Here is a 24,665-nt window from a genome sequence, read left to right on the forward strand (position 1 = left end):
TTTTTTTTTTTTTTTTTTTTTTGGCTAGCAGGGGCAGTTACTAGGGTTTGAACTCTGGCCCTTAGGCTTTCTAGGCAGACACTCTACCACTTGAACCACACCCCAGCCTTTTGTGCTTTTCTTATTTATTTATTACATAGAATGTCACTTTTTACCCAGGGACTGCAATCCTCCTGTTTATGCTTCCCACTGTAGCTGGCTTGACAGGCACAAGCCACATCCGGCTGTCAGGCTTAGTTTTAAATGCAAGATTGTCTTCCTATCTTTCCCAACCATTTAATGTAGTGCTCTTATAGGACTGGACCCTAGGCAGCCGGGGGGGGGTGGGGTGGGGGGGGCAGACTGTGAGCAATCTGTAATGCCAGAAAGAAGGGACTTGGACTTATCCTTTCAGCTGCCAGGAGTTCTGCCAGTAGAGAGCGTTCTCTCTGCTGCGTTTGGTAAGGGGAATGTCTCAGCTGAAGAGGGCCACCTTGCCCAAGGGCACTAAAGTGGTCAGCACCAGCGATTGATTCACATGGGTGTAGAGAGGCCCGCTCTCCCAGCCTCAACTCAGTGCAATTCTGAAGCATCAACCCAGCTTCAGAATCCTCCTGAAGAATGCCAAAGGCTTGGTCAGTTTCGCCACCTTGCACTCCATACGCACCTGACTTTGTCCTTCCACAAATGTGAACGGTAAGAGCACTACCTCATAACCCCTGGGCCTGCTAAACATCATCCCTGAGTTTGCTTCTCGGGGAACCCAATCTATATAGAAATCATTTGTCTGGGGGCTGGGGATATGCCTAGTGGCAAGAGTGCCTGCCTCGGATACACGAGGCCCTAGGTTCGATTCCCCAGCACCACATATACAGAAAACGGCCAGAGGCGGCGCTGTGGCTCAAGTGGCAGAGTGCTAGCCTTGAGCGGGAAGAGGCCAGGGACAGTGCTCAGGCTCTGAGTCCAAGGCCCAGGACTGGCCAAAAAAAAAAAAAAAAAAAAAGAAAGAAATCATTTGTCTGCCCATTAGAAACGATAGCACAGATATTTCCCAGATTCATAGGAGAAGGACTCTTTCATGTTTAATGAAAAACAAAGGGTTAACTGGAGACAAGAAGCAAATGTAGGCAATGATTAGGCAATCTATCTCCTCTGTATCGGAACTAGAGATGTGGGCTGCTATCTTGTGTGAAGGTTACAAGCTGTCATTTGAGGTCCGTCCAAAAGTTGATGGTGCGGAGAAAGAAAGGAAGAGAAGAATGACTGATATGCGCGCTTATTTGTGTTTTGCATTCAGCTTTTGTCGTTTTGCTTTGCCTTTATGAGCAAGTGGACATGAAGACCTTTTCCATCCCGTCTCATGATCTCCCTGTGCCTTTGCGGCGGTGACAGAGAGCATGGAGGAAGTTGGCACCAGCAGCTAGAACCAGGCGCTCAGTGTGGGCCCTCACTGCGGGGAGGGAAGGAGCTTATTCTTGACTGGCCGGCCCAGGGTGTGAGGAAGGGCCCGTGGGCAATGAGAGGCTGGATGGGGCAGAAGTCAGGGTGAAAATCTAGTGATAGTCAGGGAGGAGGTGAACTACTTGGGGAGAAACCCCTAAGCCATCTGGACAACTTCCTTCTCTTCTGTCTTCCAGGAGGATGTATGAATTAAGGACACGTTCCTGTGTGGGGCTTCCTGGCCCTTGACAGGAACTTTCCACATGGTGAGTAGTAGGAATGGGGCGTCTGAAGGCTGGGCCCCCATTCCATTCCACCTTCAGGATATGGGAGGGGGGAGGGCGCAGGTGAGGGCTGAGGGAGGGGGTGCGCTGTGGAAGTAGTGACTTTCAGCCTGTGGAGAGGGCCTTGGCTGTGGGTTCCCCACCATTTCAGCAGGGGCACCTGGGTGTCAGGAATGTGTGCGGATGAGAATCAGAGCCTGAGCGTGTGCAGGCCGGGGAAGCAGGGCTGGGGCATTAGGGGGCGGTGTGGCCCCGGGTGCAGAAGGCGCGAGGCCTCGGGCGGGCGGCGGAGGAGGAAAGGGCGCCGAGGCGTGGTGCCCGCGCTGCGTCCCGGGGCCCGGGCCGAGCCCAGGGGCGGGCGCGCTCTGCCCAGTCGGGGAGAGCGCGGGGAGGCGCGGGACCCGAGCGGTGGGGGGGGGGGGGGGGGGCGCCGGGGGGGAGGGCGGAGGGAGGGGGGCGCGCAGACGGCGGCAAGTGGGGAAAGACAGTGCGTGCGTGCGTGCGGGCGCCCCGGCCCGGGGCTGGGGCTGCCGGCGGGCGGGCGCGGGAGCCCGGCGAGGTGGAGCTGGGCGGCGGCGCGGGCTGAGCCGGGGTGGGGGAGGAGGGGAAGGCGGAGGCGCGGGGCGCGTGTTTGGGGCGCCGCGGCGGGGAGGGTGGCGGCCGCCGGTGCGCGCGGGGCGCTGTGTATGCGCGCTCTCCCGTTCCAGGAGGAAGATGGCCCAGAAGGGAAAGTTGGGGTGACGCGCGCGGCCCCCGGAGAGCCCGACGGAGCGGTGGCCGCGCAGGCCGGGGGGCGCGCAGCCCGGGTGCCGCCGCCGCGGCCGCGCCCGCCCCCTCACTGCAGGTGGCAGCGGGGGCGCGGGGTCCGGGAGGCTCGGGGGCGCGGGCGAGCGCGCGGGGGGGACCCCGGCTGAGGAGGGATGGGCTGCGCCCCCAGCATCCACGTCTCGCAGAGCGGTGTGATTTACTGCCGGGACTCGGACGAGTCCAACTCGCCCTGCCGGAGCAGCCGCGCGTCGCCGGGCCCCGCCGTCCCCCTGCACGGCCTCCTCGTGCCGCCGACCGACGCCGCCGACGCCGGCGCCCCGAGCCGCGCCGCGTCCTCGGGGCCCCGGGGCGCTGGCCGCGTCCGCAAGGCCCGGGCCGAGCTGGGCAGCGGCAGCAGCTCGGGCTCCGCAGCCCCCGCCGCGACCACCTGCCGGGGCCGCCGGCGCCACTGCTGCAGCAGCGCCGAGGCGGCCGAGCCCCAGAGCAGCTACGCCAGCGTGCAGGTACCGTTTCCCCCCGCGGGGGGCCGGGGTGGGGTGGGGGGGGGCCCGGGGCGCCCCGTCCGTCCGTCCGTCCGGGCGGGCCGCGCGCGCGGGGGGGAGGGGGGTCGGGAGGAGTGGAGTCGCAGGGACGCGGCGGGGTGCGGGGGGGGGGGGGGGTGGTGACCGTGCCACTCACCGAGGAGGAGTTTACTTTTTATTGGTGGGGGTGGTGGAGACCTGGGAAATGCGACCTGAGGCGGGGGGCGGGGGGGTTCAGGGAGTGACTGTGGCTGGTCGGGGTGTGGGTGTGGGTGTGTTTGGGGGGTGGGGTGGGGAGGCAGGTGTCAGGAAGGGGCGCAAGGGGGAACAGTTTGTCTGGCCTGATTCTCAGGGAGGGGAGGCAGGCTGTGGCCACATTTGTGCTGCACTAGTGCGTGTGTGTCATTGAGAGAAATGGGGGTGTGTTGGGGTCGGGGTGTCTGGATTGGCATGCCCAGTAGGTAACCGGTGCAGACCCAGTCCCAGAATCGCAAGCACCTGCTCGCCTTCGCACGCCCCACCTGGGGAAGCCAGCCAGGCTGGATGGAGCCACGCGGCGCATTTGTGAATGAACGGCTTCCCGGGAAGCCCTAGGAAAGGACTTGGAGGAAGAGGAGCCCAGGAGAACCTGTTGTTTGTCACTGTAGTGTGGCCCCCTGGGTCGGCCGCGTCCTGGATGTAATGGAGAGAACCCAGCCCAGCTACAGGGAGGGGACTTGGTTTCCAGTTGCGGTGCAGCATCTGAAGATGGGGAATCTGCTCAGACATCCTATCTCCCGAGGAGGGTGCCCCGGAGAGGGAGGGGAAACGCCTGCTCAGTGGTTAAAGCAGCCCCTCGGCGATTTCTTCATGATGATGAAGAGTTATTATTTCAATAGTGACCTTCTCTGGGTTCTAGCCAAGATGCTTTTCATTGTGTCAGTGTGGACACTGGCCTTTTTCTTTAGAGCAAGCAGAAGGACAATGCCTATCTCCCTGTACAGAGGAAAGATTATGTCTCCCGTTTTCCGACTCTTCGGGGTGTGTGTGTGTGTGTGTGTGTGTGTGTGTGTGTGTGTGTGTATACACGCGTGTGCATCCTGGAGCATCCTGGAAACTGAAGGCCTGGCCTTTGTCCCTTAGCTTTCTCACTCAAGTCTGGTGCTATGTTACTTGAACCACAGCTCTACTTCTGACTTTTTTTTTTTTTGGCTGGTTAATTGGAGATAAGTGTCTCATGGATTTTCCTGCCCAGTCTGGCTTTGAACCTTGATATTGAGATCTCAGCATCCCGAGTAAGATTACAGATGTGAACCACCTGCAGCGGATCTCTCCCTGATATCAATGCTGGATAGATGCAGCTTTTTACATAGTAGATTATCAGGAACCATTCCACGATTCTTTGGCAAGACACAGTTGTAGGTTTAATAGTTAAAAGCTTGTTCACTGGCTGATCTAAAGAGAGGAGAGCTTGGTCTTCATTGAATAGTCAGCCCAAAGAGAGAGAAAGGAGAGAGGAGAAAGATAGCTTGCACTGGTTTCACTCTGAAAGAGCAAACACTTTTTTTTTATTTTTTAAAATGAAATTACATAAAGCAGCACCTGCTTTTGCAATATAAAATTTTACCAATATTTACTTGTAGTTTTAGTGTTTCTTTGGCAATAATCATAAGCACCATTAGAATAAAATAGTATTGATCAAAAACCTACTTTATGTCAGCAATACGTTGCTCTTTTTGTTATGCAATGTTAACAGTGTAGTGTTAATACCCAAAGACTAGAGACCTGGCTTCATGATAGTATGAGCTATCATTTACAGGTTTTTAAGAGACATGTATTTAATACTAAGTTTGCACATTTTTCACCCCTCAATCTTCATCTCCTGCTAATAGTTCACATTAAGTTAGTACTAAAAGCAGCTAAATGTTATACTTGGTGGCATAATTAAATTGGAGTGTTTCCCATACAGACTGTTCTGTTGGCTGGGATTGGTGATGCATGCCTGCAGTCCTAGCTGCTCAGGATGCAGAGGTAGGAGGGTATTGAGTTTGAGGCCAGCCAGCCAGCTGAAGTGAGCAAGACCCTAACTCAAATACAAAACAAGAGAATTAAGAATATGGCTTAAGTGGTAGAGTAATTGCCTTGTCAGGTTCTGGGTTCAGTCTCCAGTACCACAAGACAACCCTTTTTTGTCTTGTTGTTGAAAAGAAAGTTTGAAAATCAGGTCTGTATTTCAGAACAGTAACTACTCCGTGCTATTTGTCTTTGGTTGCTCAAGAGATATAATCTGTTTTTGCCTTTTAGATAGCAAGGACCTCATTTTAGTATCTGGCAACTCCAGCTACTCAGTGTTTGTTTAGTGAAAAAGAGTATCAGAGCTAACCCATTCTCTGGGTTTTGACACTTCCCTCAGGAGGCTACTTAAGAAACCAAATGGAGTAAAAACTGAAACAAAAATGAATCCCACTTATTAGTTGCTAGTATAAACTTCTATAAATCTCATTGCTACTTGGCTTAAGTGTTAAAAGGCTTGACCTGGGAAGGAATTTAACTCACTTTGCTTTAGCAACAAGATTCCCAAATAAGAGCTTAGTTCATTTCAACCCATTACCAGGAATGTTGGAAATAAAATGGCCACTTTAGGGATCCAATGCTAATTTGCATCCTGTCATCTCAGATATTATGTATTTGAAATTCAATTTGAGGCCAGAGTTATTTTTGCAATTTGCACAGAATTTTATCAGAGTTGCCCTAAACTACAGAAGAGTATCGTTTTAGACCTTCTGACGCAGTGCTGTATTGCCTTTGGCTATCCTTTTTGGGGAGAGGGCGGGGTTAGCACTGGCGATTAAACTCGGGGCCTTGAAGCTTCCCAGGAAGGCGCTGTACCACTTGAACCATGCCACCACCCTATATTTCTCAATCGTAATGTTTCTATCTTCTGTTCCCTTATGTGGATAAGATAATTTTGTAAACATTTTCATTCATCTTGAATAAGAGTTTTTCTTTTGTCTTCAGAGTTTGACGTAGTTCCTAGCCATGTAACCCTGCACCCCTTTCTAAAATGCTTAGGTGGAAAACAGTCTGCCATTTGTCCTGTTTGCATGGTGGTGGGTTTCACTTGCCTTTCTTCCTCTCTGTACATCAATTATAAACAATTTCCTCTTATCTACTCAGCCTCTAGTATTCCCCAGAGTGCAAAAAAAAAAAAAAAGTGAGCTTGATCTTTTTCTAGCAATAACTCATTTCATTAAGCTTTTAGAATGATGAAGCATTATGATGTCAAACATGATGTCAACAGGAACCTTCCTGAATACCTAATTGGCAAAAAGATTGTAAACATTAATAATTCATATGCAGTACAAATGATATCACATGGGTTTCCATTTCTGGTAAGAAGTTAGATTTGTCTCCCAATTGCTGTAAAAATGTAACTTCCTAGCAAATTTTGTCCTCCTCGCTTGCCTTTTTTAAAAATAGTACTCCAACAGGAGACTTGCGGATGCGCTTTCCTGATACTGGGCCAATTTTGTAATTCTTGTTCAGAAATCCTCAGAGGATATGCTTGAACCTCTCTCTGGGAGGAACCAGGGATTCTTACAAATCTTTGCTTTTGCCAGCTGTTGCTGCTTGGAAGCAACCAGGACCAAGCAGCCAGTTGTAGAACTTGTGGCGGTCTCTGTGGGTGAACTCTGTGGGTACATCACAGAAAACTGTTACCTTTGAAATGGCTCTGCGTGCTGGTCGCCAGCATCCAGCATCTCAGCTCCGCCCGCCTCCCCGCCCTTCCCTGTGCTCACTGATTCATGTAGCCAGTGTGGCTGTCAGACTCCAGGGTAAAGACAAAGGATTCTGGAATATGCGAGAAGGAGGTTACATCCCTTGCAGAAGGGCGTGGCGAAACCAGCTATTAGTGACCCTTAAATTTTGTTCCTAGGTATTGTTCTAAAATCAGTAAGGGTAATCAGTCCTGAGTTGAGTCAACCCAAAGGGAAAAATAGATATTTTTTTCAGTTCTTACATTAAGAAGCCAGTGAGATTTTATTTGAGGAAGGGGTGGACTATTTTTTAAATAGTCATTTTTGTTTTCTAAGTCAGTATTCTCAAACTAAAATCACCTAGCTGGAGGGCTTGTTAAACTGTGGACTGCTGGGCTCTGTTTCTAGGTCTTACCAGGGACCTGAGTTTGAGCACATTTCCTCGGGGTTTTGCATTTATCAGATAGGCGCTGTGAGCCACACACTAGATAGAGTTATTTTGGTGACAGGGTCTTTGCCCAGGGTCTTTTGCACTGTGATTCTTCGGTTTATTCTTCCTGCTGTGACTGGGGTGACAGGTGTGTGTCACCATGTTCAGCTGGTTTTCTCTTGAGGTGCAGTCTCATAAATGTTTATTTTGTCCTAGTTGACCTGGAAACTTCCTGAATATCTGGGATGACAGGTGTACCACAAATCTCAGGTGTTGGTGAGATGCAGATCTCTTGAACTTTTGTCCAGGACTACTGGCCTTGCACTACGATCCTCCAGATCTCAGCCTCCCAAGGAGCTAGGGTTGCTATACGTGTGAACCATCAGGCTTGGCCTAAAGTCTGAGGGTTTCAACAAATTATTTCCCTTGAATATTTTTATTGTCTTCAAATAGTAGTACAAAGAAGTTGCCACTCCTCTAAGCAGTTTATGAATATAGTGTGTCTTGATCAATGTCACTCCTTTCAAGATTCTTAAGTTCTTAAAGAGCTTCCAGGAGATGCTAGTATTGCTAATCTGAGGACTGCGGTTGGAGAACCACGGCCTTGAAATGAATTGAATTGTCTAGTTGAGCAGATAAATTAGATGTAGGCTGTCTGTGATGGAGACTGTAATACTATATCACCATCTCCATTCACAAAGTCAGACCCAGGGCCTCCAAGGTTGGCTGGAAGGTCTGCAGGGCGAGCACTGGACCAAACAGTCTTTTCAGGTTTCTTGAGGTTCTTGTTGATTGTTCCTTTTGAGTTTGCAAGGGTTCTGGTGTGTTGCTCTCCCATGACAGCCCCTCACCTGTCTGTGCCTTGAGAGACCTGGTTGTATACAAGGGGAAATGACAAAGCACAGGAGGAGCGGAAAACAGCTGTTGTCATCAGATTCAGGCAGATAATTCGGTTTTCAGCTTCGAGAATTCTTGCTAGTCCCTTCACTATCGTTCCCAATTTTAAAAGAGCACGACGTTTAGCAAGCTCAAGCGAGTCCCACAAGTGGCTTTAGTAAGCCCCAAGTTTACCTTCTGCCATTGCACATTTTATCACAGTACACACAACATGCTAGTTAAAGTCATTGGGTACATTTGTTTAATTTTCCCTGCTTTCTTTAATCACTTGATTTTTAATTTTTAAGGAGAATCAGGTATTTCTTCCTTCTGACTCTTGAATTAGATCTTAAACCAGAAAGCAATAGTGCAAGCATGTAGCTTTCCAGAGGTAAGATAATTTCTACTGAAATCCTCCCTCCTCTTCCCCAATACCCTGCTGACCATCTGGCAGGACCGGGGCACAAGCAGGGCAGGGCATACAGGTGAGGTAGAACAGGTCTGTAACCCCAGAATGGCGGTGGGTTAGGGCCAGGAAGCCAAGCAGGAAGGAGAGTGAGCCCCGTAGAACCAGATTGGAAGATAAAGTCAGGAGAAGCAGGTGGGGACTTGGGGGCCAAGTGGGCAGATAAATCTAGAAGGTCTGCAAAAGTGAGAGGGACTGAGCTTTATTAATGAATACAAACGACTCTGTGCTTTGAGAAGTCCTCTGTTTGGAATGGAGCGCTCAGAGCCACAGGAGGTGCTACGGGCCCATCAGAGGGCTAGAGGTAACCGCTATCCCGAGATCAGCGACTCACCAGCTATGACTTCCTTCCTCCCCGGTCACACAGGGTCTGGGCAGGAGACATGTTAGACCTCCAAAAGAGTTCAGCTTGCAAATAATCTCAGAAATGGGCTATGTTGGCAGGTTGGCAGGATGAAGGAAGGCCAACACATGATGCTATAACACACCAGGACTAGAAGCTAGGGTGCTGTCACCACCTTAGAAGGGTCATGGGCTGTAAGTGGGCATAGGAGACGGGAAAGCACAATCTGTTGGTGGCTGTTAGTCCAGCTGTTGACTGGGCAGGGAAGGAGCCAAGAGGGGAAAGCCTTTATTCCATTTCTCTTCCTCTTAGTAATCTCCTCTCCTCCCTCCCTCTTTGGCCAAATACATAAGAAAACAAGAGGGAAAAGGAGCATATTGAGGAGGATTCCCAGAGTATGGGCAGGGAGAGGGTGAGTTTGGAGGAACACATTTCCAAAGACTGCCTGTGAAAACTGTTACATGCTGTCCACACAACACTATAGATACACAGGGAAAACACGAGATGAGCAGTGTTAATGGTTGTCTTATAATAACAGCACTGGCAAATGGTCATCCAGGCCGGGCACTAGGGGTTCATACCTGTCATCCTGGTTGCTTAGGAAGCTGAGACCTGGAGGACTGTGGTTCAGAGCCGGCCCAGGGGGAAAAGTCCTTGCGAGTCCATCGCCAGTGAACTAAAAGCCAGTGTGGAAGTATGGCTCAAGTGGTAAAGAACCAGCTGAGCAGAGTCAGCATAGAACCCTGAGTGCAAACCCTGGTATGAGGGGAAAAAGGCCACTTAACTCATGGTTTATATTTCTTCTTTAACGATCGGCCATACAAAATGTCCAGTGATCTTGGTTGGAGACGTTGTAAACGCGCCCTCTTCTTCAGTATACTCCTTGTCATGTCTTTTCTGAGAGCTGTTTTGACTCCTTCCTCTGTCCCATGCCTGCTGCCCTTGTGCCCCTCCTCTCCTCAAAGCCTAGAGTCTGTGGGGAGAGAAACAGTGTTGTTTATGAGTGGGGACCCAAACTCATCTGTGTTTTCCTTTTTTTTTTCTAATTTGTACTTTGTACAGGAGTTGGAACTCCGATCTTCATGCATGCTAGGGGGTTACATAATTCTGTCCCTAATTTATGTTGGTTATTTTTTGTGATAGTTTCTCCCTTCTTACCTGGGCCTGTGATTCGCCTCTTTCATGTTTCTTGTTGCTGGGATAACAGGTCTGAACCACTGCATCCAGCTTCTTTACATTGAATCTGGAGGACTTTTCTGTCTGGCTTGGTCTGGAACTCGGAACTTCCTGATTCCAGCCTCACGTGTGTCTCAGATGACAGGCACATCCCACTTCACCCACTGGGAGGATATCATGAACTTTTCTCCCGGGGCGGGGCTTAAACTGTGATCCACCTACTCTCAGTTCCCGAGTAGTTAAGATTATAGGTATGAGCCACCACTGTCTAGTTGTACTGTCCTTCTCTTTACAGAGTTCTTTCCATGGGCTCAAACAGTGAAATGAAGCAGAGTTTACTATGAATTTTACTATATGTTTATAAGTAGGTATTTTAAGTAAGAAATATACATATTTAAATATATTAGAATGCAGTCTGGATTTGATTTTTCTTTTTTTATTTTATTATTTTGAGGGTCTGAGGATTTAGCCTAAGGCCTCCCATATTACTAGTCAAGTGCTCTGCCACTGAGCTATACCCCCAACCACTGCAGTTTGTTTTTTTATTTATTTAAGTTTTTAGAAAAATTGTTATTATAAAGGTGATGTACAGAGGGGTTCCAGTTACATAAGTCAGGTAAAGAGTACATTTCTTTTTGAACAATGTCACCCCTTCCCTCTCTCCCAGTTTTTCCTTCCCATCCCACCCGCCAGAGTTTGTTTTTAGTTAGGGATTATTTTTGCCTTACAACAGAAGTCTTGGTAGTTATGGTGTCTTAATGGAAAATGCTGCTTTTTAAAAACTCAAGTTGTAGTATACCTTGGTTTAGGGTTGATTACTGATGGCTCTTTCCCCATTACTTTTCTTCAGTTGGCACACCAAAGCCAGCTTTGGACTGAGAGCTTAGCTCAGTGGTAGTATACTTGCCTTGTATGCTCAAGGCTCTAGGTTCAAATCTCAGCACTACAAAGAAAAAAAAAAACCCAGCTTCTGTTTAGGACTTTTGTACATTGTTGTTTAGCATCCTCAACTCTGGCTCTGTAGGGGTAATCCATAGAAAAATAGTTCCTCAAGTGGAATTACCCTGTGCTGCTGACAACTTGCTCTAAGAAGCTTGTGATAGTTGTAATAAAAACCAGGAAATGATTTTACTGTGGATAACCCATCAAGGAAAGAAAGACTATTGTAAGTTTGTCTTGTTTCCTAGGTGATTCACATTTTCATGTACCTTTGTAGATTTCATAAGGTAAATAACGAGTTGACAATAACATTGGCTATTAAATCTTTGCTGTTTGCTGAATACATATAGATCATATATATATATATATACAGTATATATTATTTATACATACTGTGTATGTGTTTAACCTAATCTAAGTTTTATACCTAATCCAGTATAAGGTAAAATATGTTACTTTTGTTTTGATAATAAGAACACTGAGGCTGCTAGAGGTGAAAAAAATTGCCCAAGGTAGGAGTGGAAATTGAAATGAAAGATGGTCCAGCCCTAGCCCCAAAGTTTTAACCATTGAGCATCACTGTCTCGTACCACTTGACCCGCACCACTTGACCCGCCTATTAGGCCTATGGACACCCAGGCTCAAAGGCCCGCAGGGTGGTTGGTGCTGGAATGCAGGAATTCATAGAGGAGAGTGTTAATAGGTGAAGTATGGAAGCAGAAGGCTTTACAAGTACAGTTTCCCAGCCAGTTGCCTGTGGCTCACATTGGCCATCCTAGCTACTCAGAAGGCTGAGATCTAAGATCACCGTTTGAAGCCAGCAGGGGTAGGAAAGTCTGTGGGACTCTTATCTCGAATAAATTGCCAGAAAAGCCAGAATTAGAGCTGTGGCTCAAGTGGTGGAGCGCTAGCCTTGAGCAAAAGAAGCTCAGAGACAGTACCTAGGCCCTGAGTTCAAGTTTTTGTTTTTACTAGAGAGTGTATGCCAGACTTAGAAGTTGATGGAGTTGGCTTGCGTAGAGTGACTGCATAGAGTGACTGTATCAAGTTATGTTACCCAGAAGCTTTGGAAACCACTACCAAGGACATGAACTTGGTGTGCTTCAATTAGATTTCCAAAGGAGACCATGCAGGAGAATCCTGCGAGGGCCCTGTTGGGGTTCCAGAATTTAAAAGTCAAGGCCTTCTTGTTATCGTGAGATGATTCCCCATGAAATTCTTTGTTATACATCTGAAGCCTTGATCTGAACTTGTGCTTGGAGCCACTTTGCACTGCTGGTTTTGTCCTGCTGTGTGGCTCAGGGCAGCCACAGTGTGCTGTTGGGAAGATGACACCCGGTAACTACACAGCCTAACCTTCGCTCAGGTGCAATGATTGGCGAGTCACAAAGGTGAAAGAAGACTCTGAATTCTGGGAAGTTTTATAGGAGGACACATGGGAGACTTTGAAGCAACCTACCACACAGGGTAACATTTTTTACTTATTTATTTATTTTGGCCAGTCCTGGGGCTTGGACTCAGGGCCTGAGCACTGTCCCTGGCTTCTTTTTGCTCAAGGCTAGCACTCTGCCACTTGAGCCACAGCGCCGCTTCTGGCCGTTTTCTGTATATGTGGTGCTGGGGAATCGAACCTAGGGCCTCATGTACACAAGGCAAGCGCTCTTGCCACTAGGCCATATCCCCAGCCCCAATGGGTAACATATTTTTTAGAAGTGTGATTTTTGGGATTAGAACCACACATACCATTAAAGCTCAGGCATTCAGAGGCAGGCTAGTTAGGGCTTTTGTCTGTATCAAGGCTCTTGGTGAGGGAGTCTCAAGCCAGAGAAATGGTTGGAGAGAAAAACAGGTTGGTTGATTGGTTTGAGCTAGGGTCACCCTCTGTCGCTCAGGTTGGTCTGGAACTCACTATGTCACCAGCTCAGCTGTCCTTGAACTCCTGCTTCAGCCTCCAAGGTCTGCTGGGATTACAGGGATGGACCTATGCATTACAGTATTTCACTCACTAAAGAGCAGGTTTATGAAGGCCAGTGACGACCTCACCCACTGCGGTCTTTAACTCAGGTGAGAGGCAGTGTTGTTCCAGAAACTGGGTGTGAGGGAATCAAAATCCACCGACAGTGTTTTGGGATGAGCTTTAGTTACAACCAGAAGTTTCTCCCCCCAAAATCAAGAAAACATGATACTCGTGAGAAAGATGGATAAATAAAGAGAGAACGGAGCAAAAGATCCGCCCTGTCAGTGACTGTGCAGGTACTTGTTTGATGGCGCCTTTTCCCCAGAGTCTGCCGTATATCCACACCAGACACGGCGCGCCCGTCCCCTTCTGATGATTTTCCAGTTAGGACCAGACACCAGAATGTCTTCTGTGTGTCACAAGTGAGAACTTTGAATCCTCAAATAAGCAAATAAGCCAGGAAATGATTTGGGTTAATAAAATAGACAACCTTCACTTTTATAAGCAGATTGTTTGACACCCTTTCCCACCCCCTCCCCCTTATCCCCCTCCCCCGTTCCACCAAATAAACCCCAGAAAACAAAAAAGCCAGACTCTAGGCACCTAGCTGGTATTGGGAAAGTATTCTTGTATAGAAGCAGTGTGTTATTTATATGTAGCATTTAGGTTTCTAGGTTAGTTGAAAAAGGTCTGTAACCCATTATGTAGCGGTGAGAGCAACATAATGTTGAATCAGAGCTTGTTTCTTTCATATGCATGTCCTTTGGGAGGAATGGGTTTAATTAGAGGTTACAAAGCAGGTGAGGGAGAAGTTGGGGAGTTCCTTCAGGGAGGGAGTGTTTGCCAGGGATTAGTCATGGCTGATCCTGACTGATCTGCAGAGACCAGAGGTTCAGGTGGTGGTATTAACCCCCACAGTACTAGACAGGAGGCCAGGTTATGGTCACCTCTTTTCATTGTGTTATTTAACCTCCAGGTAAATAGAAGTCTTTCTCATTTCCTGGTGGCATATTTTCTATCCCAGCTATAAAAGCTTCAGTAGTTTTATTTATTTATTTTGGTGTACTAGCCATTGAAACCCAAGAGTCTCAGTGCATTCGAGGAAAATGCTCTGCTACTTGAGCCATGCCCTAAGCCCAGTATGTATTCTTTGTTAGTCGTGGAGCTTGAACTCAGGGCCTGGGCAGCAGGAAAAACTGTGAGCCTGGGGCTTAGTCACCAAAGAGCAGTCAACTGCAGCATCACCGATACCATCACCTTTACAGGCCAGAGGCAGAATGAAGGTCCAGTGTGGAACTCACAGGTGCCAGATACACATAGAATCCAAGAGAATGGACTAAGCACTGACGTGAAGTCTGGTGGAGTTGACAGCTGGGCATGCCCTGGGCCATGTGCTTGATAGGCTGCCAGATATGGCTGCCCTAGGCTGCAGCTCCAGACCGGCACTGATCGGTGCAATTGCAATGTGAGCCACAGACGGAATCCCCTGTAGAGCTAGAATCTTCTATTAGTCCCATTTATTTATTTATTTATTTATTTATCTATTTATTTATTTATTTATTTATTTATTTTGCAGAGCTGAGGACTGAACTCAGGGCCTTGCATTTGCCAGGCAAGTGCTCTTCCACAGAACTAAATCCCCCAACCCTAGTCCCATTTGAAAAGAATTAAAAAGAAATAGGTAGAATAAAATTTAATAAGTGCTTACTTGGCCAATATAGTAAGACTATTATCATTTTAACCTATATGGAATATAAAAATTTAATGAGATAGTTTATATTCAGTTTTGGAATGAAATCTGGAATATATTTCATAATTACAGCACATCTCAATAGGCAGTGGTAGATATATTTCAGGTGTATAATGGCCACACAAGTAGCTGGGAAACTTTACATCAAGGTTATAAATCCAGTGAATGTAATTTGATATTGGGGCTTGGCAGGAACTTGTATTAGTTACTTTTCTCTTAGTTTGGTACCCCTCCTACCTCCCCCTACTTACTAATCTATCTTGATTTTTATGGGATTTTTATGGATTAGAATTCTACACACTGCATCTTCCTGGCTCCTTGCTCTAGTGGTCGCCTTGTAGAGTCTACAAGGAGTCACTGGCAAGAAATGGACTCTGGGGGAGAAAGGAAGGAGGCAGCAGCAGCCCCTGCGCAGTGGCCTGCAGGGTTCTGGTGCTGGCCCGCAGCTGGTTGGCATGGGTACGGGCTGGGGGTTCCAGCTCAGGGTATTTACAGTTTCTTGACCTGGATGCAACTCCTCCATCCTTTTAGTTTCTCCAGCTCTGCCTCCATCTTGGTTTTGCTCTTGTGTACCTTCCAGTGCTGTCTCAAACAGTTCTTTGGGCTGATAGCCCCATGCTGAATGTAAGTGGGGTGTTTTCTGGTTTTCATAAAATCACTTGGGACTTGAAGTCAGCAAAAACGAGTTTATAATGTCATGTGGACGACATAATCATTCTGTGACTTAGCTATAATTTTCACTTTTAAAAATTATCTTTGAGTAGCTGTACAGAAAGTTGTTATTTTACTGGCAACTCTTAAGGGTATTGCTGTTAACAAAGTAGTTTGTTAATACAATACATCTTGATCAGCAAACAATAGTAGAAGTATTGAGTTCACAGACTTGCTGTTAGTACCGTATAACCAATATCTGTATTATTGTTAGCTGTGTTGTTTGTTATGGAAAACAATATATCAATTGGCTCTGAACACTCATCATTTAGTATTTTTTTATTAAAAAGTTCCAAATATATAAAGAAGAAAGAAGAAAGGTATTCTGACATTTCAGGTTCGTACCACCTCACTTCACCAGTTTTCAAATGACACCTACTCTTTTTATTGATACCACCCACTCTCCCCCTACTCTTGGATTATTTTAAAGCAAATCTAAAACATCCTATTCTTTCAGCTGTAACTATTTCAGCATGTAACTCTGAAAGACAGGTATATTAGAAAGCATAGCTCTAATACTATTAGCATACCACCAAATTAAAATAATTCTTTAATATTATCAAATACCAAGACAGTGCTCAAATTTTCCTATCATATCCATGTTTTTTCATTTGAATTTTCTTTTCTTTTTTGCTTGAAATCATCTTTAGAATGAGATCCACCCACTGCAAGTAGTTGAGATGATTCTTGGACATCTTTTAAATGGCAAGTCCTCCTCTCTTTCTGTCTCTCCCTTACAGTTTATTTGTTGAAGAAAGTGGGTCATCTGTCCTGCAGAGTTTCCCACAGTCTGGATTTTGTTGATTACATTCCTGCGGGGTCATTGACCACATTCTCCTGGTTTCCTCTGTATATTGGTCGTTAGAGGCTTGCTGGGACACAGGCTTACTTCTTTACTTGATAGGCAGTGTTGTAGCCCTCCATCAGGAGGCACAAGACACATACTGTCTCTCTGTGATGCTAGCCACCACTGCAGAGTGTTGCTTGAATCATGAAATCCTTCCGGGTGGCAAAGCCCGTCTTTCTTCTCACATTCTCCTGGAGTGAGTTTTATAAAGAGAAACCTCCCTTCCTATTTGGTTATCCTCAGGTACAGGTCATTTGGGAAAGGCAGGGAAAATGCTTACTTTATTGTCCCCCTCTGTTTATGTTTGCAAAATGAGTTAGCCTATGGTATTTTCCAAAGGCAGCCCTTGAAATATTGTCTGTATTGTGATGAATTTGTCAGTTTATAAACACTAGATGTGCCCGAGTTCATCGCAGTCTCGGTCCTCATTGATGCGGAGTTGCTCTGCCTGTGTTGGCTCGTGGGTCCTTTTCATCTTGCTGCAGTAACGTTCAGTAGAGTTCTTGTTCGTTTTTGTTTGACAAGATGTTCCAGGTTCAGCATGTTCTTTCTCTGTCCTTGATCTAGAATCCGCCCCATCTCCTGGGAGCCTAATTCTTGTTACTGTAAAATGGGATTTAGAGGCTTGATCTGGGCAGCGTGGTGCTTGCTATTAATGAATTGCTCATTTCTGAACTTTTATTTTTTAAAATTTCATATAAGACTTTACTGGTTTTCTTAAGAAAAAAAGGAAAAATTAGAATTAAAAATAGAAATAAAAATGCAAAATAAAGTTAAACATTTTGACTCAGACTATAAAAGTAGTGATCAATGAGGAAAGCCAAGAAATAAAGAAATTGGTTATTCTATTGATTCTTCCTTCATGTTAAAATTTTCTAAAGGAATGACACTGATCAAGATATGTTGTACTCAATCTGATTTATAAAACTGAAACCTCCTTGTGTAACCACTTATTAATAATTTTTTCCTAAAAATATTTCTTGGAGCCAGAGTGATTAAAATACAATGATGATCTTTTGGGGCTAAACAAAGGTCAACGACATATTAAGACAAAACTTGCTGAGCTTGGTTAGTATACACTTGTAATCCCAGCATTTGGAAGGCTGAGGTGGGAAGATTGCAAGTTCCAGGCCAGCCTGGGCTACATAAGACAATGTCAGAAAACAATAAAAAGCAAAAAACAAAAGCAACACCCAAACCCAAAAGGAAGGAAGAACTTTACCAGACCATACTTGTAAAGGCTTTTAAAGTAGACATAGCCAGGGAATCAATACTTCTTTGTTTTTGTTATTTGTTTTTGGTGATGAGCTCAGGGCTTTGCAGATACTCTACCTCTTGATCTACTCTGCCAGTCCCTTTCTGAATTGCTCATTTTTGATAACCAGTGGTCGTCATCATCGTAATTAATTTGTTATTTTAGGTAGGGCTGTGCCGAGGCAGACCTGGTCCATGGCCCCTCCTGTCTGTGGACTTCCCTTGGCAAATGGTACGACAGGCGTGTGCCCCTGCACACAGCCATTGGTTGAGGCGGAGACTTTTCAACTTTTACTTTTTTCCCCCAATCTGGATTCAAACCACAATACCTCAGCTTTTGTTTCCCAAGTGACCAGGATTACATGCTAGATTCACTGTATCCAGAAATAAATACTTAGAATTTTAAAGATAAAAGTATATCATGACTTGAGACTTCCAATTCAGATTTAAGGCAGCAAGTCTTTAACTTCATCAGTATTCCTTTCCTTTTTTCTCTTTCCCATGATAGAATGCCTGGTAGAGGGCAGCCTCACAATCACTCACCATGTGTTCTGCCCCGTAAGACATGCACATCTCAGAACGTCATCCAGTTTTGATCTCTGTGATAACGAAAAGCAGTTTAATTGTTTCCCAATGATTGTGGGTGATAGGGTATGAACAAATTGTGGTGTTTTACACCACAAAGAGTAATTTACTCATTTCCTTTTGTGTAGCTGTTCTGTTGTTAGTGGAACAGTTGTTGCTTGACACAAGACAATTAGATTTGTTTATCTTGTTCTCATTTTGACTACTTTCAATATTACAAATATTATTTACACGTTTCCTAAAATGCATATGTTATATTGACTCCCAAGTAACTAGGATTTTATCCTTATTTTACGTTCGATGCCCTCTATCTTAGAGGTAACTATATTTAAAACGTTTGTTGTTGGTACTGGGGCTTGAACTCAAGAACCTTTAAAGATGGAGTTTCGTAGCCTTTTTTTTCTTTTGTTCTTAAGTTGGCTTTGAACCTCGGTCCTCAGAAGTTCATCTCCTGAATAGCTGGGATTATAGGTGTAAGCTACTGGTACCTAGTTATATTTAAAATTTTTACAGGTTTTATATTGTTGTTTTAATGCAAACATTTTTATGCCCTTTGTATGTTAGCTGCACAGAAGTGCACCCATTTTCTTTTCTGCATTTCCCCTTTATGCTCAATTATATTATTGTGGCGATCACTGTCATTCATAACAATGTTCCACATTCCTTTATAGCTGTGTCATATAGATCATATGGGTATACTATGGCTTATTCAACCAGCCTCTATTTTTTTTAGGATTATTTCATAAAGTGGTAAAATAATGTATTCCACAAAGGATATATTTTCTTACTCAGAGCAATAACTTCTGCCTGTCCCATAGAGACTTTTATGGGATTCTTTGGCTCTTTAGGAAATGTAAATTACTAATCCAGGAGTCAGATCTACTCTTGTCTGCTTTTTACCCAGCTCCAGTTTGGTTTTCATGGAGCTGGTAGAGCTCTGAGATGAACTGTCTAGAACAAGTTGTCCTTTCAGTTGCAAACATGTTAGGCTTCTCCTTCCTTTTCATGGTAGCAAAGGGTTCCATGCCTTTACGCAGCATGGAGCACCGTGGGGCTCAGCACCACTGACTGTTTCAAAGAACTTCCTGAGCCTTCAAGAGAATGGAGAGCAAAATTGGTACCTTATTGTGGGGTTGGTCATCAAGAACTAAAATCAGTATTTTTCTTGCATGTTAGGAATATAATACATGCTGACACATGGGTGTCTATTCTATTCTATTTATTTATTTATTTATTTATTTATTTATTTATTTATTTATTTATTTATTTATTTATTTTTGTCAGTGTCAGGCTTGTCTGGTCCTGGGCATTGTCCCCGAGTTCTCAAACTCAAGGCTAGTGCTCTACCATTTGAGCCACAGTGCCACTTCCTATGTTTGTTTTTGTTTGAACTCAGAACTTCACATTTTCTAGACAGGCCCTCTACCACTTGTGACACACTTCCAAGCCTTTTTGACTGGTTATTTTTGAAAAAGGGTCTTTTTTCTCATGTTTGGCCTAGACTGTATCGAGGTTTATATAGCTGGAATGACAGACTTATACCATTGCACCCAGCTATTGGTTGAAATGGGATAATACAAAGTTTTCTCTTCTCTCTCTCTCTCTCTCTCTCTCTCTCTCTCTCTCTCTCTCTTTGCCTGTGTTGGCCTCAAATCATGATCCTCCTTATCTCTGACTCCCAAGTAACTAGGATTACAGGCATGATCCAGGAGTGCCTAGCTAGATGTATATTCTTGAAAACTGAGATTGGAAAATCTGATTCTGTCTTTGTGATAGAATCACATATCTTTAAGCAGTTCGCATTCTTTTTCCGTGTGTGTGTGTGTGTGTGTGTGTGTGTGCATGTGTTTTGTATGTGTGTGTGTATGTGTGTATGTATGTGTCCATTTTATCAACTAGCAGTGGTTTCTTGGCTCACAAGTGTTTCATGTGATTGATTGAGATGCTGTGATAAGTTGAATAACAAGCACCATCATTAGACTTAGGAATTCAGTGATGAATAAGATAATCCCTTCTGGAAGGAAGTGTATGTTCTCATTCGAATGGAGGGTGACATGCAAATAAATATTGATGCTTATAACACTACTATACTTAGATGCTTAGCATACACATGTTTACTATTCATTTCTATAGACCAACAGTCTTGACATAGCCCATCTCAGTCCCCTACTTGAGGATGTCTTACAAGGTTGCAATGTGTTGACCATGGCTGGGTATCATTTGAAGGCTTAGCTGGTAAAGATCTTTTGTGTTCATCTCAATAGTTGCAGTATATGGTTCTCCCATAGCTGTTAGATGGATGTTTCAGGTCTTTGATTTGTTGTCTGGAAGTTACCCTCAGTTTCTTGGCACATTGATATCCTTATCATGACAGAATGCCTCATTAAAGCCAACAAGAGAAAGCCTACTGGTAAGTTCAATCATATATAGAAAACAGCTTCCACAGGGATCAGAATTCCAGGAGATGGGCATTACTGGGACTGTGGTTGAGTCTACCAGCCATAGATGTTTGCTGTGGACTTGTAATGTCTGCAAGATGTAGTGTTGCAGGAAGAGGAGAAAGGAAGAACATGGAACCCAGCCTGGCATGGAAATGGCTTCTCCGTCAGTTGTTTACATTTCTGAGCATATCCGTGAGTAAGGGTTCAGCTAGTGTGGAGATGGCACTGGGGGGAGGAGGGAGGGATTGGTTCCATGCAGAGGGAACACGAGCAGTGTAGAGGTGAAATCTGGTGGCTTGCTGGAGCACCAGTGCTGTCTCTGGAACCATATGTACCCATGTTCAGTGGAGGACATGTGGAAAAAGTCAGCAATGGCAAAATGAAAGGTAAGGGCAAGGGCTGGGAATATGGCCGAGTGGCAAGAGAGCTTGCCTCATATACATGAGGCCCTGGGTTTGATTCTCCAGCACCACATATATAGAAAACAGCCCAAAGTGGCGCTGTGGCTCAAGTGGCAGAGTGCTAGCCTTGAGCAAAAAACCAGGGACAGTGCTCAGGCCCTGAGTCCAAGGCCCAGGACTGGCAGGAAAAAAAAAAAAAAAAAGGTAAGGGCAAGACTTTGGGGTTTCTCATTCACTAGCCTAAGGAATGAGGAGTTTATCTAGGGGACACATGGGCAGTTTTAAGCAAGAGACTAACAGAGTTCTGATTTCATTGGGGTAGAAGATTAATGTTAGCAACTTCTATAACAGTTCAGATTCTTGGTGAAGAGGGTCTGTATTAAAGTTGTAGCTGTAGAAAGGAGAGAGTACATTTTTATTTTTTTTAGGTTATTTGATGTTTGGACAAGGCAAAGTGGGAGACAACATGGTCCAGATTCTGTCTGGTTTGGGTTTAGGTTTTATTTATTTTTTTCTGTGTGCTAGTCCTGGGGCTTGAACTGAGAGTCTGTGCACTGAGCTTAAGGCTAGCACTCTACCACTTGAGCCACCCCTCCACTTCTGGCTTTTGATGGTAGTATTTAAAGATAATAATCTCAAGGCCATTCCTATACTTGCTGGCCTTGAATTGCAGTCCTCGAATCTCAGCCTCCTAGGTAGGATTACAGGCATCAACCACTGATGTCAGGCTTCTGGCTTAATTTTGGCAGTATGGTCTTGTTGGGGGCCAGGAGAAAGAGGAGATGGAAGGAAAGTTTGTAAGTCAAATGACTGACTACAGGAGAGCATACCTCAACAACCTCTTCTTCTTCCTCCTCCTCCTTCTTCTTCTTCTTTTTTTTTTTTAACAGTACTTATGGTCTCAATTTAATCAGTAAAACTTTGTAAATTTACTTTCTAGTTAAACCATATGTTCCCTTGGTAGGAGTTAGAGTCAAATATTGAATTCATTTTTCTTGCAAACATTTTAATAAAAGAAATTTAATATCAGATTTTAGTAAATCCTGGTCAAAGGTGGAGAGCCCTCATCTACATTTTGTTTAGTACTTAGAATATCACCATCTGTCATTTGCCTGCAAGTAATGTTACTTGCTAGATAGAAAGTGTCATGTAGCTGACTTTTTCTTGAAAATGAAGATATAATTCCCCAAACATGAGCCATAAAGCATAGGGTTCTGTGGTTTGGGGTACAGATAGATGTACCTCAATTTACAATGGGGCCATACTCCCACAATGACATCATAAGTTGAAAATATCATTATGTTAGGTCACTAATATGTCTAACCTACCATACATTATCGTTTAGCTTAGCCTATTTACATATGCTCAGAACACTGACATTAGCTTTACAATTGGGCAAACCATCGAATACAAAGCCTTTTTTATAATAAAGAGTTGGGGATCTCATGTACGCACACAGAGACGAGCATTTTATAGGCATGATGGGATATAGAAACAGAATAGGTGATACCGAAGTCCTTTGGCAACGCTGTGTGTTACAGACTCTTGGTTTGCTTCTGTTGTGTTTCTGGATGGCTGCTGATTGCTGGCAAGTGAATCCTCTGTGTTATAGCCCAGGAAACAATATCTGAAACTCCATTTCTATTGAATGCATATTGTTTTCACACCGTAAGGTGAAACACTTGCAGGTTAAACCATTGTAACTTAGGGACTATCTGTATTCACTGTGTCTAGTTCTAGAATGTTTCTTTTCTTTTTTCTTTTGATGGTAGTGAGGTTTCAACTCAGGACTTATTAGGTGGGTGCTTGTTGGATGGGCGCTCTATCACTTGAGCCACACTTCTATTTCTTTTTGCTCTGGTTATTTGTGTGTGCATGTGTGTGTGTGCACGCGTGCATGCACGTGCCAGTCCTGGGGCTTGAATGCAGGGCCTATCCCTGTCCCTGAGATTCTTTTGCTCAAGGCTAGCGCTCTACCATTTGAGCCACAGCTCTACTTCTGGCTTTTTCCAAATAGATTTTATTGGAGATAAGAATCTCACAGACTTTCCTGCCTAGACTGGCTTTGAACTGTGATTCTCAGATCTCAGCCTCCCGAGTAGCTAGGATTACAGGTGTGAGCCACCAGTGCCTTGCTGCTCTGGTTATTTTTTTAGATGCTTCCTTTCCCTTGGGCCACCCTGGGCCATGACTTCTACATAGACTTCCCATGTAGCTGTGATGACAAATGTGAAACATTACTAGGCCCAGGTTTTCTCTTGAGAAAGCAGTCTTAACAAATGTTGGTGCCTGTACTGACTTAGTACTGTAATCCTCCTGATCTCAGCTTCCCATACAGGTGAATGGCAGGTACCCACCACCGTACTCAGCGACTGATTGAGACACGGTCTAGTAAATATTTTTTCTGAGGTGGCCTTGAACTGCAGTCTTCCTGATCTCAGCCTCCTGAGCAGCTAGGGTTGCAGACATGAGCCACATGTTCCTGGTCTTAATTCTATAGAGTTTCTATTTATCCTTAGAGCAACCTTGTACCTATTAGCTATTAGAGAGTATCCTTCTCCAATGACCATGGGCAACTACACATTCACTATCTGCCTTTGTAGATTTGCATATTCTGGAATTCCATCCAGATGTACCCACAACATGTAGTGCTGTGTGTCTGTATTTCCCCTCCCCTCCTGCCCCCCACTAAGCATCTTTTCAACTTTGGCTCATCCATGTTGGGCTTAGTATTGCACCCCTCTTTCCTATGAGTAATCTCCTGTGTTTTGTTTATTCCTTTACCCATCAGTGGTCATGCACATTATTTCCATAGTTTTTGACTATTAAGTGATTTGATGTGCATTTCCCTGATGGCCAATGTAGGGTATTTGAACAAGATTCCATAGTGAGCTGTCAACATGAATTTGGACCCCAGTTTGCTGTTAGATTTAGGAGGCCTTCAGAATAACTGTATTGGTGTTCCTTGTGAGTCTTACTTACAGTGCAGCTTTTTTTTAGCAGGTCCAAAGGCTTCCTAGAGATATCTGCCTTGTAGAGCTATGTCAGAGAGTTCTGGACTCACAAGCCCATGGGGCCTTTCCTATCTCAGCATTTTTCAGAAGCTGCATGGTTGATGTAGATACAGAGTCAGGAGTGGAGACTGACTCCCTTCTAGGAGAAGCAGCTGGCAGGACTTTGACGGAAAGCAAGAGACTTCTTTTCAAGGAATGTCATTACTTGCCACCCACAGGAAGCACTACTGAGCACATGCCCTTTGCACTACAGAGCTGAGACGGTGGTTGCCATTTGTACGATTACCTTTCTACAACTAAAGTTTAACTGTAGCACTAACGCGTCATCACTGAAGGCATTACACCGAAGCGCACTGGTTTGGGTGCATTGAGTCACGTAGTGTTGGTTCTTGATATTTGTCTTGGTAATGCAGAGATTATTCGCAAATAAATAACCCATGCAAATTCATGTATAGTTATTTTGGAGTACATTTTCTCCCGGCTGATAGGAAGGCAGATACAACTGACTATATGGAAAGCTGGCAATATAGCAAAGGAAACAAGCCAGGCTGCAAGGACTCAGTTTAAAGGGAATTAGGCGAAGTCTGCAAGAGCATCTTCTTCCCACATTTCATGTCTTTCTGCTTTTCTTGCTTGGATTAAGCAATATTCCTTTATTTTGCCTGATACACTTTTCAAAGGAAATATTTTGCTTTTCTGCAGGCTGTTCTCTGGTTACAGGAGAAAGGATAGGGTTGAGGCTTACA

The 24,665-nt window shown here is 45.0% G+C and overlaps 1 protein-coding gene across 4 annotated transcripts in view; it reads left to right on the top strand.

Moving 5' to 3' along the window:
• Window positions 1–2,358: 2,358 nt before the first annotated feature.
• Window positions 2,359–24,665, top strand: part of Pde8b (phosphodiesterase 8B) — a 159,498-nt gene continuing 137,191 nt past the window's right edge. For all 4 annotated transcript variants that reach the window (XM_048331394.1, XM_048331396.1, XM_048331395.1 and 1 more), the window contains exon 1: window positions 2,359–2,974. In XM_048331394.1, coding sequence (XP_048187351.1) covers window positions 2,624–2,974 — 351 coding nt within the window. In that variant the 5' untranslated portion in view covers window positions 2,359–2,623. The remainder of the gene's footprint in view (window positions 2,975–24,665) is intronic.

The sequence above is a fragment of the Perognathus longimembris genome, chromosome 22 (genome assembly GCF_023159225.1).
Source record: "Perognathus longimembris pacificus isolate PPM17 chromosome 22, ASM2315922v1, whole genome shotgun sequence".
In the NCBI taxonomy this organism is placed as follows: Eukaryota; Metazoa; Chordata; class Mammalia; order Rodentia; family Heteromyidae; genus Perognathus; species Perognathus longimembris.